The sequence below is a fragment of the Pleurodeles waltl genome, chromosome 12 (assembly GCF_031143425.1).
Source record: "Pleurodeles waltl isolate 20211129_DDA chromosome 12, aPleWal1.hap1.20221129, whole genome shotgun sequence".
NCBI lineage: Eukaryota > Metazoa > Chordata > Amphibia > Caudata > Salamandridae > Pleurodeles > Pleurodeles waltl.
The window spans coordinates 26,310,567-26,326,029 of NC_090451.1; the positions used below are offsets into that span (position 1 = coordinate 26,310,567).

Below are 15,463 nucleotides of genomic sequence, written 5' to 3' on the forward strand. Positions count from 1 at the left end.
CCCAAGGGGAGGGGTCACATTCCTATCCCTATTGGGGGGGATCCTCCATCTGCAAGATGGAGGATTCCTAAAAGTCAGTCACTTCAGCTCAGGTTGCCTTAGGGGCTGTCCTGACTGGTCAGTGACTCCTTGTTTTTCTCATGATCTCCTCCGGCCTCGCCGCCAAAAGTGGGGCCGTGGCCGGAAGGGGCGGGCAACTCCACTTGCTGGAATGCCCTGTGGTGCTGTAACAAAGGGGGTGAGCCTTTGAGGCTCACCGCCAGGTGTTACAGCTCCTGCAAGGGGGAGGTGATAAGCATCTCCACCCAGTGCAGGCTTTGTTACTAGCCACAGAGTGACAAAGGCACTCTCCCCATGTGGCCAGCAACATGTCTCAAGTGTGGCAGGCTGCTAAAACCAGTCAGCCTACACGGGTAGTTGGTTAAGGTTTCAGGGGTCTCCTCTAAGGTGCCCTCTGGGGTGTATGTTACAATAAAATGTACACTGGCATCAGTGTGCATTTATTGTGCTGAGAAGTTTGATATCAAACTTCCCAGTTTTCAGTGTAGCCATTATGGTGCTGTGGAGTTCGTGTTTGACAGACTCCCAGACCATATACTCTTATGGCTACCCTGCACTTACAATGTCTAAGGTTTTGCTTAGACACTGTAGGGGCATAGTGCTCATGCACCTATGCCCTCACCTATGGTATAGTGCACCCTGCCTTAGGGCTGTAAGGCCTACTAGAGGGGTGACTTATCTATACTGCATAGGCAGTGTGAGGTTGGCATGGCACCCTGAGGGGAGTGCCATGTCGACTTACTCGTTTTGTCCTCACCAGCACACAGAAGCTGGCAAGCAGTGTGTCTGTGCTGAGTGAGGGTTCCCCAGGGTGGCATAAGATATGCTGCAGCCCTTAGAGACCTTCCCTGGCATCAGGGCCCTTGGTACCAGGGGTACCAGTTACAAGGGACTTACCTGGATGCCAGGGTGTGCCAATTGTGGAAACAAAAGTACAGTTTAGGGAAAGAACACTGGTGCTGGGGCCTGGTTAGCAGCCCTCAGCACACTTTCAAATCATAACTTGTCGTCAGCAAAGGCAAAGTCAGGGGGTAACCATGCCAAGGAGGCATTTCCTTACATACAGTAATTGGGTCCTCGTGCTCCCTCCATCAGAAAAAACAGAACAGTCCAAAGTTATAAGCACGTCAATATTTACACCTTTTAAAGGCGAGTTGGCAAGGTCATCATAAGGACAAAGTCTAAGACATTGAGGTTGAAAAATAACCATAAATGGGAAGTGTCAGTGATTGGAACCATCAGGAGGCAGCCTGACTGTGAGGCACGCTTACCGTCGTCACTCAAACTACCACAGCAGTCGTTGCCCATCTTGATGTAAGAGCCGGGCTGGGTGCCAGAAATGATGACGAGCATCAATGGAAAATGGAGGACCGAGAGAACCCAGCAATGGGAGCTCCAGGTTGTTGAGTGTTTCTGATTGTTGAGAAGCTTAAAGTCAAAATCTTGTGGGAAATTCAGGCAGTCTGAGAAAAATGATATGGAATGGGCACATGGTGTTGTACGGTAGATTCGAGCAACGAACTGGAAGTGCGAAATGTGTGCTGTTAATCCAAGATGGGACGGCAAAGTTAAGCCCTCACTGGATGTTACAAGTAATTGCTGAAAAAAATGTAACTTAAAGATAAACAGTACTGAATGCTGGGCACTGTCCATAAGATTGTTGATAGAAACAGTAGCATCAAAGCCCTTCACATGATGTTTTCAGAAGCTGTCATTTGGGTCCGCAGACAACAGTGAATGGAGGTCAACTTCAGTAACCTTCAAATCGGAGGTGGATCTCTCTCTTTAAGGACAAAATTACTATTATTTTCCTTAAATGTCTATGCATTTCAAGTTGGTATTGAATAAATTGGGTTTAGTAGCAGAAGTAAAAGATAAACCTCTTCTTAGGATTTAAATCTGGTTGGTGGTCAGAGGTAGGCGGATTAAACAAAAATGAGCCACTCCAGTGCCAGGAGGAGTTAGTATTGCTAATACTGTCTGGTCTGTTGATTCCACTGGTTGGGAGGATGCTGTTTCCACCTCGGCCCTTTTCACGAACCTGTTTTTGTCCTTAACAAATGTGGGTTAGTTGATGAAATTGGTAGTGGCCAGAGTGGTAATGAGCTTCCACTGGTGCCTGGATGGTGGCCTGTATTGTATTCTGAATCGCTGGGACCAAAGAGTTTGGAAAAGCTCCCAAATTATCTGCGGTGTTGGGCATATACCAGCATGCTGTCCTTATGCAGAAGTATCATAATGCTCATCTGAAGGGTAGGGATAAGTGATGGTTTTATTGTAGTTGGGGGATATCTTTCTGTAATGTGGGCAGTTTCTTGTGCAAGGGGAAGGTTTGGAACTCTTTTTATGGCATTGGGCAGGCTTTGTTACTGAAGAATCACCCTTTCCAGATCTGCGATCTCCGTATTGTGTCTTTCAGTGTATTGTAAGATGGAGACAATTTCTTACACCATCCGGTGTCTATAGCATTGTTTGGAAATAAAACAATAGTCACTCTGATATTTTACATCATCTGTGAATATTGCCATGGCATTCTTGATCTGCAGGCCAAGGGGAACAGTGGTCCCTTTGTGGTAGCCAGTCACAAGATGTACATAACATGTCGTTTGCATTAACTTCGTTGTTTGGGTTTTTCTGATTTACCAGTTTATGCTTTTGAGTGTGGAGTTTTGAGTGATAATGAGGGGTGTATTCTGAGGCTGTGCTTGACTGATCTAGTGCAAAGGGAGGAGTAAGTAAAGCGAAGCGAGGCAGCAGTATAAAGCTCGGGCAGGGTGGTAGTTAGAAAGTCAGCTCTGCAAAGTGCACAGTAACACGCAACAAACTACTGTCCAGTTACATCAAAACTCCTTCCACCTGCTCTGTTTCTTCCTTTCTTTTTTGTGATTGCATGAGCTCCGGCTGACAGCTAAAGTCGTCCCTAACACAGCCCCGTCCCCCATATCACGAGTTGTGCAGTAGTGAAGAGGCAGTGTAGAGGACCATGTGAAGACTTTTAAACCGCTCTTTGATCTTGCTCTTCAGATTCTGTGTTGGAGTGCCCGGTTTGTAAAGAGGATTACAACGAGGGGGAAACAGTAAGGCAATTGCCTTGCAATCACCTATTCCACAACGACTGTATAGTGCCCTGGCTGGAACAGGTGAGCTTTACTTACCTTGAACATATAATCTATAATGACAAGTGTGACAACCCCCCCCCCCCCCCCCCCCCCCCCCCGATTGTATTAGTATCTGATATAAGCCATAGATGGATCAAAGATTTTTTTTTTTTTTTGTTTGTTTTGTGCTATGTGCTCTTTTCTAAGCATGTTTTGTGGTAGTTCCTGTGTAGGTGTTGTACTATGTGGTTTAGTAACCATGAAGTTGGTGCTGTGTCTGGAATAGTGACTCAAACACCGGACAGCAGCTGTAAGTTTGACTCATTGTTAATGTTTTCTATTGCTGATCCAGGTTAAACCGTGTGCCCTAGGAGACTATACCTTCCAGATGTGATTTCACACCCTCTTGGATGCATTCGTCCTCCTAGCCATGAAAATTCTTCTGCAGCACTAACCATTTCACAGTAGAACAGCGGCCCTTAGAATTTGTCACAAGATCACAAGTAGATGCTGCAGTCCAGGTTGAGCAGATCCCACTGGATCTGGAGGCCCGCACTGCCAGCCCACTTCTCTGTGGCTTTTCCTAGGGTGTCCCTGTAGCAAGGCTTTGCATGAGGTTGGAAGATGTGCTATTCATGACCCTGTAAATGTAACTTCCTTGGTCAGCCTTCAGGAAATGGGAGGTGTGGGATACTCTTCCCCAGCATTAGGCCAGGTCTCCTTCCAAGCTAGATTCTGCCGGTCCTACACAACGAGAAACAGTTGCTCCTAAAATGTAGCTGTGCTCACCTCTAGGCAGCAGTTCCATGGAAAAACCTCCCTCAAGTCAGGTGTTTTGTAAAATGGTACAAACAAGCCATGCCCAGGCAGTCCTGTTATAACCAAAATATATACACCTAAACCCTTAGAATAAAGAAGATCCAACCTGTGATATTTGATGCTTATTTGTGGGGTTTCAGGGGAGCAGGAGTCTGTCTAAGGTATCAGCTCCTCTGAAGCTGGTCTTCACTGACCCTGACTTGGGGTTGCTTGTCAGCATTGGCCCAAGTTCATCTCCAGGGAGCTGTCAGCTTAGGAGACATAGTTTCATAAGACTTCACTGCTGAGTGGGTTGTTCCAGTGTAGCAGCTGCCTCCTCTGTAAATACTTGTCAGAATCCACCGGCCAGTTCGGTTGGTTACCACTTGCAGCCGCACTTGAGCTGTGGCAGGATCTCAGTTGTGGCAGTATGTCGAGACGACGTGATTGGCCAGTCTCATTTTAGAAGTCTGTATTGACTGGGCATACAGGAAAAACAACGCGGTGCCAAGCTCATTCAGGTTCTGCAATCAAGGGTGCACTTTCCTGAGAGGTGAGCTAGGGTTTAGTACTGGGGCAACCTAGCACAAAATAAGTGACCCGTGGAGTCATCGCCTAACTCTCTCTGCCAGATCTGGTGATCTTCTTACCGCAGGAGTATAGGGGCACCAGCTTTAAGGTCCGCGCAGCCAGGACTTCCTTCTAAAGCCTTCTTGACATAGCGAGGCTGGGGAAGCCCAGGTAAGGTTTAAGGGCAGCCGGTACTCCCTGCAGGGACATTCTATAAATAATACTTTGTAACGAAATGCCCACTGAAATGGACCTGGTATAGGGAAGAAGGAAGGTGGGGCATGGTGTTCATGGACAGGATGGAGTAGATGAAGTCATCCTTCTGCAGAATTCTCTCACTTGCCTTTATATACCTTAACTAACATGTCTGTTCATACTGCTGTGTACTTAAAGAATGCTGTTTATGGGAAGACTATGCCTAACATATTTGAGGTCGCTCTCTTGAACTCTGTACCTGCAGCCCACTTCATAAACACTGTATTATGCTTTCCATTAAACATTTTTCTTTGTTTGGCGTTTGTACTTAACTCAATAGTTACTAGATAATTACAGAAACTATTATGCTAGACTGGAGGCCAATAAGCCTTGAGTGGAGCCAATTAGCGGTTTAATGTAATACTGCTATGTAGCAGTTTCCCACCTTGCACTCTGTATCCCCACCGAAGACGGGCTAAATCATGTCATTTCCGATTATTTACCTCTGTTCTGTGGAGTAAAAGGCCCTCTAGGCCTGGCTGTTTGTATATGCCCATCGAGGCCGGCAAGCGCCTGGCTACCCTGCCAGGTGGTAAGCAGCAGTGTACAAGTCCTTGATTGATTACTGCTTATCTGAACCGAGGTCCAGTTGCTTTAGAGTAATTGCTCATTGATTCAATAGAGATACCTTCTCACTTCCATGTCACTCTAGTTAGGGCTAGAGCATCATCCGTACCATCAAATGTGATGCAGAAGTCCATAAAGCAACAGCCTAGAGGAGCTGATGCATAAGTGGACCCCCACGTCAGACGTCAACCTTTTTTCAAATTTAAATAGTTGAAATTGTGACATTGTTTGAAATTTTTAGATATAGAAACTATTCTGTAATTACAGGTTGCATTTGTGTAGGTACACATGTTTACATAGCTCCAGAGTTGTAGATTACACCTGGATTTTTAAAACTTTTATCCTTAACCTTTTTCTTTTCTTTTTTTTTTCTTTTTTTTTTCCCTTACATCTTTCTCTGGCTTATTACATTTCTGAAGCATGACACATGTCCTGTGTGTCGAAAAAGTTTAACTGGACAGAACACAGCCACAAACCCCCCTGGACTGACTGGGATGAATTTCTCCTCATCATCGTCGTCATCGTCTTCCAGTTCACCCAGTAATGAGAACTCTACCAGCAACTCATGAATCTGACAAACTTTGCCTCCTCCCACCTAGCCCTTTCCTCGTTACCCTTTGTCCTCTCCTCCATTCCCGTATGTGCCCTCTGGTTTTCTGAAACATGTTGAGCAGCTAAGACGTCATCATACGGAAACTGGAAGCAGTCATATACGCAAAATCTTTTGCAGCAGCTCTGTGGCTGCCATAGGCCAAGCTCGTGTCTTGTCTGCAATCTCCAGGTCCCTCTGAGATGACAATGGCTGTTTCTGTGATTTCTCCCCCAACGGACACATGAAAACATGACGCCGCATCAGAAGTTGGCTAAATCTCTTCCCCCTCCCCCCCCCCCCCCCCCCATTTTAACCGCAAATACAGAGTTATCAACCGAAAAGGTGAAAGACAGAACTTAATGGAATCTGGTCCATGTGGTGGTAAATTCGAGAGCCTACCTCCCTTTCTTTTTTATGCGTTGAAGTTTTTAACCTTTAAATTAAAGTGTAACAGTTGAGATGCACCCAGATAGTGTCTGGTGAATGTAGACACTTTGCACTGGCCTCTGAACACACAATCCCTAGGTGTTTTGTAGGCTACCTCTCCCTTCCCCTCCACACCCCTATTCACAAGTTCAGGACTAGAGGTGGATTTATGACCTAAATTATTATTGTTGCTCTGAGGACGGACGTTGCGGCCCATTGGGAGCAGCACAGAAGAATTGCAGTAATGCTGGGAGCAATCAGTCAGTGATTGGCAATGGTAGCGCCCCCTAGAGCTGAGTGCATGGGGAGGACCTGTTCAGTTTTGGTTCCTTTACAGAAAGTCTGGCCCAAAGCGGGGTCCTCCATACCCTGCTGCGGCTCCCCTGCCACGCACCCACTCTGCGCCCACCAGCAGCGCAGTCCACTTGCACATTTTGTGAGAGCCGGCACTGGACCACAACTGGATGCGATTTGCTGTAATGACCAGGCAACCTGCTGTAAAAACCAACTGCTCTTTTAACAATAAATGCAATTTTGAAAGACATGTCCCTTTGAGCTACTTCCCACATAATTAACCATCCTTTTTGCTGTCGCTGCTGGATTTTGCCACATCAGAGAAGAAGATGCGTATTCTTTAAAGCTTGGACATAGGAAGGTGACCTGGTTTTATTTATCCTCAAAGTTTTTATATCATTATTGACATGGAACCCTTACCTCGAAGAACCAGTCTATCCCTACCTTTCTTAACCCAAGACCCCCAGCATTACCTGTCTGAAGTTGTGTACAGTCATGGAATTGCCACTGCGTGGTTGCCGTGGTTGTTGGGAAGAGGTCTGCAGAAACTGAAGGGGATGTTTCTTGTGCCAAGGGCCACGTTTGAGGAGAGCCCCTTTGAGATTAATATGCTTCAGTCCATTTGCAGGATGTCAGTGGTGGTTAATCTCTGCTCTGTGTTCCAGGAATGTGCTCTGAAGGGTAGGTCCGGAGCCATGTGGGTGAGGCTGTAGGTTTGAAGAGACCCAGGAGCAGCAGCCTGCTCCTTTGAAGTAGCACCTGGTGTAAAACAGGCGTCAGGTGGATAGCGGTGGGTAAAACACAGAAAGGGGGCACCGAGTCATGAATGCCGAATGATCTCTGTATGCTACACTACCTCAAAATGTTGTGCACTTAGTTTTCAGGGTATTCAGGGTGGATATGTCCTTATGCGTGAATCAACAACTTGAATAGTCCTGCTGTACTTGGTGTGCGTGTTGTGTACCATAGTGCATGCAGTCTTCATCTTCTGGTTTCCATGAACCCTGGGGCCACGTTTGCGTAATTCGCTGGTATCCAATAGAACATTTTGTATTGTTTATTTTGATTGATGGCTGGGATCTGGGAAAACCTTCCCCTCTTCAGGAGGGGGCCTCTCCCCGTTTCGTAAATGTAGAAAAAGCTACTTGCCATGCTGAATGCTAAATGCCTTTTTATTTTTTAAGAAAATGTAATTCAAATTTCTTTTTGTTTCCTGGAAAAAAAATCAATAAAAATGATCATGGGTCCCCAGAAGAAACAGGAATTCTGTGTGCAGTGATTCCCACAATGTTGACAATGATGGGACACATTTCATTGTCAAAATACTTTTCTGACTTCCTTTCAAATTATCAACCTTTTCTTAAGTTTGTGGGGAGATAGTCTCATTCTAGGATTTTTCTTTCAATCTGTAGGGAGGTTTGCAGGGGTGCATTATTGATTTCCCAATAGACTGCTTATTTTACAACTGCAAATTCCTCACCTTTGTGAATTTTCCCCAGGTGGCACACTCTATCTCAAAAGCAGTACTCCTGCGTGGGTTTAGGTGGCACCATGCTCCTCTGCATCAATACCATTCCCCTTCGGAAGTGATGAACACAACTGAATATACACGCCACCCCCCCATATGCCTTGACGCAGGTTCCTTTCTTTCAGTGTCTTCTGATGCAGATCCAGAGCGCTGCTCCTTTTTTCTTCACTCTGTTAAGAACATTTTCTTCAAAATGTTTTTAAGCTGCAAGGACTTTCGCAAACTGTTTTTCTTGGATGTGCTCCTGGTGTTTAGGCTCTCCTCACAACCTGTGGTGACAATGTTGCGATGAACCCTAAGGCAGCCTGTGACAGTGAGGCAAAACTCTACATGGAAAAACACCAGCAGGCAACAGCCCTGCTCCAGGTCAGAATTGAGAACCCCTCACGCTCCCAAGTCGTTCTAGAGTCAGATCTTCTTGCACTCAATGTCTTGAGGTAAGTTGAAGAAGAAACGCAAGATGTCTTGGTGAGACTCTTTCCCCATTTTGCTTCTCTTGACTTCCAGAGATGTGCAAGGGCATCGCAGTGCCTCCAGGCCTCTCATGTTCCTCCGAGGAGCCAGTTCCATTTGTGGTCTTGATGGATCCCAGTTTCCCCGGTCCAACAGCGACATTGCGGCAGGTAAAGGCCTTTTGTGAAGCCGTGGTGTTCAGGTTTCCCATGCTTCCAACGAGTTCTGGCACATCTTTGGGCTTCAAGGTTTCCGCAGTTACTCCTACTCTGGTTACAGTTGGCGGGTTCGCCCTCTGTGCTGTCTGGGCCTCATGAACTTGTTTCAAGTTCAGTGCTGGCGTTGGGACTGGTGCAGAAATCTGCTCCGGCTTCTCGAGTGTTGATGCAACCTGTGACACCTTTGCTGCCAGAGGAAGAACCGCAGCGTTTGGTGGTGTCCAACCCCGAGCTTGCATCACCTAGAAAATGGCCTTGTCCAAATCTTGATGTTCCACAGCCCATGCCTAACCCATCAGTCTCGCACACTATTACCTTGCAGTGCAGTTGTGCAGGACATTACACCAGCTTTATGAGCTACCTTATGGAGACAGTGTTGAGAATAGGGAAGGATTTTCCTCATTGTATGATGATAACTGGTATATGGAGCTGAAGGATGCCAGCAGGCTGGACACCCCACCTGGTATTGGAAACGTTTCCTCCACCTGGGCCACCAGCTTAGGAAAGCTCTTCATTTGCCACGTTTTAAGGAGGGTGGTTGAGATGCTTGACCCTCCCCACTAGAGGTAAAAAAGAAAAAAAAAGTACTGACAGAGGTCCTGCAGCCTGGTCAGGCACTGAACAAATCCCTGCTACCCTTCAGTGAAGCCCTCACTGACACACTGCTCCCTACAAATCATGCACCTACAAATCATGCTCTGGCCACCCAGTCAGCCAACAGGTCGCCCACTGCCATACACCTGCTTCAGGCGACACAGATTTTCCTCACACAGCATCCAAAACTTGAAAGTCTGGTGGTACAGGTGTCAGCGAGAACCGCAAAGCCATTCCAGACATGCATAGGGAGAGTCAAAATGAGTGGACACATTTGGAAAGTGTTTTCTCTGCAGCCAGCCTCGCCTTGAAGTCAGTTAGCAAAGGTGGGTGAGATCTTGCCTGCGGTCCTGGGAAGGCTTACAGGCCTCTCTTGCCCAAACTATTCGAGATGGTGTGAATGGGACCAAATTTATTATCGGCTCTGGCCTGCACACAATAGACTTTCTAGGCAGGGCTATGGGAACCAAGATGGAGTTTTGATGAGGTCCAGTGAATTCTCAGGAAATGTCCAGGTGTCTTTGGGCATGCCTTTCCATGCCTCCTGACTGAGAATGCACATTCAAGTCTAAAGTGAGAGCTGGGCCACGGCAGACTCCTTGGACCTTCCAGCTCCATACAGTCATTCCCCTCCCCCCCCCCCCCAACCAAACAATGTCATCCTTTTCGGGGATATGTCAGTGGCCTGGTGTGTTGATAATATTGGAATCCTCCGGATACACAACAGGCTTCCCAGCCCTTTTGAGATCTTTCCATTGGCCCAACAGAGCAACCTGTCCACCAGAGACCGTGTTCATTCCAATTTTCTGCCCCTCTGGTAACACAAGCCCATTTACTGCACCCTTACCAGTGCACTTCTTCTCCAGTAGGAGGGAGGATCAGCCACATCCTTCCGAGGTTGACAACAAATTGAATCTAACAAACGGGTCAGACAGATTGTCCAGTGGGGCTACACCCTGCCATTCCTTTCTGACCCCCACCACCTTTGCCACTTGTTTCAGACCACCTCTTGGAGAATCACATCTTTTTTAGGCCTGGAAGCATGGTCTCTTTCGGCCAAAGGAGCCATAAGAGTGTGTGTCGGCCCCAGAAATAGTTTGGATGTTATACCTGCTGCTTCCTTGTGCCGAAGAAGGACTGATACGAGATCCTTGTCCTTTCAGTACCTTTCTGCCCAAGCACACCTTCGGAATACTCATCCTGGCCTCGGTTCTCTTTGCCTTGGATCCTGGATGGTGGCATTGGGCCTGCAGGATGCTTGTCACATCCCCATCCTGCGCACCCGCAGATGCTACCTGCAGTTCACTCTGTGCCACGAGCACTTTGTTTGCTGTGCTTCTTTTTGTTCTCACCAGGGCCTCTCGTGTTCACAAAGGTGATGGCACTGGTTGCTTTGCATCTTCGAAGTTCGAGGGTTCCAGCCTTTCTGCAGCAGCCAGTGGCTGTTAAAGGCATGCTCATCACAGATAGTTGCGGAGCACCTCCAGATGACTGAAAACTTCTTTACATCTGTGGGCTTCTCAAGTAACCTTCCGAAGCAACACTGCACTCCTTCGCAGAAGCCCTGCTTTATCAGAGGCATGCTGTATGTGGTGGCTCTCGAGCTTTCCCAATGGGCTAACAAACCCAGGATATTCGGGCGATTATCCTGATGTTTCATTCTCTGTCCTGGGTCTCAGTAAGGATGTCTTTGAGGTTTCTGGGCCTACTTGCTGGCCATGCCAGGTGGCACATGCAACCTTAACTGCAGGACCTGAAGTCTGACTGGGCCCAGCATCAAGGGAACCCGTCGGATTTCATCCAGGTTTTGGAGGAGACCGCAAAATACCTGCAGTGGTGGCTGCTCAGCTGCATTTGGACCAGCAGCAGACGCCTCTCCCTGCCCCATACAAAGTTGACTGTGGTGACTGATGCATTGGGGAGCTATCTGGGAGAGGAGAGATCAGAGGACTCAGGTTTTCAGCAGAATCCCGCCTCTACATCAGGTTACTGGAGTTGCAGGCAGTTTTCTTTGTGCTGACGGCCTTCCTCCCCTCCATAAAGAAACAATTGGTCTAGGTTCTCATGTACAACACCACCGCCAAGTGGTACTTCAACAAACAAGGCAACATGGAGTTCTGGTTTCTAGGTTGTGTGCCTAGAGGCTCTTCCCCTCTGGCTGAATCAATATGGAATCTCTGTAGTGATACCCCACCTTGCAGCTCTTTAACATCGGGTGAAAAAAGTCAGCTGGCGGCACCAGGCTAATCATAAATGATAGTTACAGCCAGATGTGGCCCAGGTATCTTCCAAGAATGGGGAGAGCTCTGGATTGATCTCTTCACCACTGCTGAGAATGCACAATGTCCGTGCTGGAGTTCCCATGAAAGCGCTCGCTCAGAGACCTATTGTATCTTGTGTGGCGCTCAGGACTCCTACAGCCCTTCCTGCCTCTATCATTCTTTCCCAGAGTCCTGAAAATGAACTGGATGACTGGGCTGGTGCTAGATTGTGCACAGTGTGTGGTACCTGGAGTTTCTGCGCTTGAGCATCCATCCTCTGATCGGGCTGCCTCTTTGGGAGGATAGCCTGAAACAGCAGGGTGGGTCCCTGCACTCGAGCCTTCGGAACTGGCCCCTCCTTGTGTAAAGGTTGAGCAGCGGCAGTTGATCCCTCCCTCCCTCCTTAGGTAATGTCACTTCGCCACCCCAGCATTATTCAGTGAAGTCTGTATGTTGGATGCTGAGATATGTTTGTGGCTTGGCGGTGCCTGTCAGTTGGAGTCGCTACAGGCAAAATTGTTGAATGTGATGTTTGCTTTCTTTTTAGCCTGGCAAGAACTTTCTTGAGGCACACTTAAAGGTTACCTGTTGGGCCTTTTGACCTTTTTTATGTTTGCTTAACCAACTGCATTTATCAAACTCCTGGTTGTGATGTGTTTTCTAAAAGGTATGCACATAACATGTTTCCACTTAAACCCTTTGTGATGTCACAGTGGGACTTAAGTCTGTTTCTTGCGTTTGTAATGTGCACCCCTTTTCGAACCAATGCACAGTTGTCCGTTGCTCCTACTCGCCCTTAAAATGGTCTTCCTAGTTGTGATGACATCTGCATGAGTGGTGAGTTAACTCAGGCCCTTTTGGTCCATCTTCCACCAGTCAAACTGATTGTAATGACTTGAGCTGCCTTCCTACCAAAGGTGGCATCACCTTTCCATGTTAGCAAGATATCACACTGCTGGCCTTGTTATGCTTTTCCTCTTTCCTTGAGAGAAGAATAGAGACTCCATTGTTTGGACTCTGAAAATGGCACTCAGTTTTTACATCGATCATATCGGAGAATGTCCGATGGACGATCAGATGTTTGTGGGATTCTCTGGGGTAAAGAGGGGCCGAGCAGTTCTGAAATGGACCATGTCTTGATGGATAGTTCTCTGCATTAAGATCTGCTACACACTAACCAACAAGCAGCCTTCAGAAAAATAAAGGGCCCTTCCCAAAAGAGCCATGCTGCTACCACTGTGCCTGTCCTTGATGTCCCTCAGGCAGCTACATGGGCATCACTGCACAGCCATGAAGCACTACTTGACAACCAGATCAGACCTGATGAGCATTTTGCCCGTTAAGTCCTACAGGAGGAATCTTTAGTCTGAGCCATATCCATCACCTTAGGAGGGTACTGCTTGGTATCTATTCACAAGGTGAGGAGTTTGCGGTTAGGAGTATTCATCAAAAGAACATGTTAATTACCATCCGTAGCACTGTTTCTGGTAGGGACCCTCCCATTACTCACGACTGTCCCACCTCCCTGTTCTGTGGTACGGTCTTTTCCTTCTAAAAAGATCCCTATGTAGTAATTTGCACACTGGCTCGTTTAACTTACCGATGGGCTCCATGTCCGAGGATGAAAGAGTTCTTCAGATAACTGTCAGCGCGCATGGGTAGGGCTTATATGTGGCTAGATACTGAAGAATGTCAGGGTTGTACAGACTGGGGGGAGGATGGCGGATATTAAATACCGGTGAGCATGTTTTCTTGAGTGATTATGCATAGTATGCTCATGTGGAATAATCTGAGGCGCCCTCAAAGTTCTCAGACAGGTAAGAGATCTGACCTCTTGTGCAAACAGGTCCAGCAGGATCCCTCACTGATCTGTTTTCTGCTCAATATATTGTGGGAAATCTTCTCCATCCTCAAAGTTGAGTTTAAATGTATTGGGGCCTAACGATTTCCTGGTTGCTGGAATATATTTTGGTTTGTGAAGTATGTCACTCCCGTACTAATTCCCAGTCTTTCTTACACCCCCAGTTCCAAATGATAAACCAGTGTCTTCAAATTGCAGTTTTCTGTCTTTTCTCCTATCAGTGAGAAACCTAAAACTTGGACATTAACTCAGGAAATTGTTTGGGGTTTTTCTGACATTGGGACCTCTTGGTCAGTCACTTGTTCCAGCTGATGGTTCGTGGTCTTCAAGATCTCCTCCCTACGAGGAAAGACAGACTGTCCTTGCCTGATATTTGGTACCTGTCCTATTTCTCTACATCCTTCTCTCCTACTGATAGTGTCGTAATGCCGGACATTGTTTCCCCTTCTGGGAACCATCTTCAATGTTAAGATTTTTCTTGGCTGTTCTGAGTGATTTGACCTGAAGTTGCTGATTATTTCACTTAAAGGTGATACAAAGTAGGCGGCTCCATCTATGTGCATGGAGTCAGTGACAGGGCAGAAGATTCTTCACTCCAGTACTGTAACGGGCAAGAGATCTTTTTAGGGAGTGACTTTAAAGCCTTCAAATAGGGGAAAAACTGATCTCCAGCTGCAGCCAGGCTTTCATTTTAAAGTTGTGCACTGTAGTGTAGTTAATGAAGATGTCTGGGGCCGGCTGCCTCACATCCACTGCTCTATACAGCCTGTCCAACTCTAATCTCTTGTTTCTTGAGGTCCTTCACCTTCTCTGGAACAGTGATGGTCTGTTCTTACAGTGCTATTACATTTGTCTTCCCGAAATTGTACTCCGACTGTTGTCTGTGAGCTCTTCTAAAAAGATTCACCCTCTCACCCAAATATTGGATCTCACTTGAAGGTCCTTAACCAGTTCTTCTGTAAGTATTGTCCGTTGTTTCCTTGGGCCCTGAAAAAGCTATTCTAGGCACGCCATGAAGTCCTGCATGTCCCCCGGATGACTATTTCTGATGGATACAACTACCTGTGGATTCCTCACCTAATGAATACTCCCATTGCGCCAGCATTCAACGGAAATCTTCTTCCTAGCCTCTGCACGTCGACGAGGACGTCACTCCAGCCCACGCGACGCCGTCTGACGTCATACAGGCAATAAGAGGTCCTCGCCGACGTCAGGTCCCTTTTTTCCGTGCATTCGAAACGGTTATCTTCGAGGGAGCTACTGTTGCTTTCGAAGTTACAGTGTGTTTTTCTGCTGCGTGATTTTTATCTGAGAGTTACTATGTCTCAGAGGAAGTCTGGTTTCACGCCCTGTCGGGAGTGTGGGGGCAAGATGTCCGTTACGGACCCACACTCGGACTGTTTATGGTGCTTAAGCTCCGACCACGACGTCGCAACATGTGATTCATGCCAACACATGAATCCCAAGGCCCTAAAAGAGCGAGAGGCTAAACTCTTCATGGCGAAGTCGAAGAGGAAGGAGAAGAAGCATCATAGGAAGTCCTCCTCGCCGAAGACTCATCGGGATTCCCGGCGCCGTAGGGATTCACGGCGCCATTCCAGCCAGAGGTCTCGATCGAGGTCGCCTTCGGCTCGGCGTCGTAAGACTTGGGAGGTCAGTCCCACAGTCACTCCACATCCATCGACGCCGTTGCCTTCTCCGGCTTCGCCGACTTCGCCTGGGCAGACATCTTCAGTGATTGAAGTGACGCAGCCTCAGGTGTTCTCTCCGGCGTCGCAGATGTCGAGGCTGGCGTCGGGGTCGCCTTCGATCCAGGCACCCCAGTATCCGGCTTTTCCTGCCGCTGGAGCCGATAATACCGCATTTTTGAATGCGATGTATACCATCT

The 15,463-nt window shown here is 47.4% G+C and overlaps 1 protein-coding gene across 1 annotated transcript in view; it reads left to right on the forward strand.

The window, feature by feature from the left end:
- The window catches only part of RNF126 (ring finger protein 126), a 54,659-nt gene extending 47,749 nt beyond the window's left edge, over nt 1-6,910 (forward strand). Inside the window, exons 8-9 of the mRNA XM_069216691.1 lie at nt 3,085-3,200; nt 5,768-6,910. Of these exons, the coding sequence (XP_069072792.1) occupies nt 3,085-3,200; nt 5,768-5,917 (266 nt within the window). The 3' untranslated portion in view covers nt 5,918-6,910. The remainder of the gene's footprint in view (nt 1-3,084; nt 3,201-5,767) is intronic.
- Nucleotides 6,911-15,463: the final 8,553 nt, after the last annotated feature.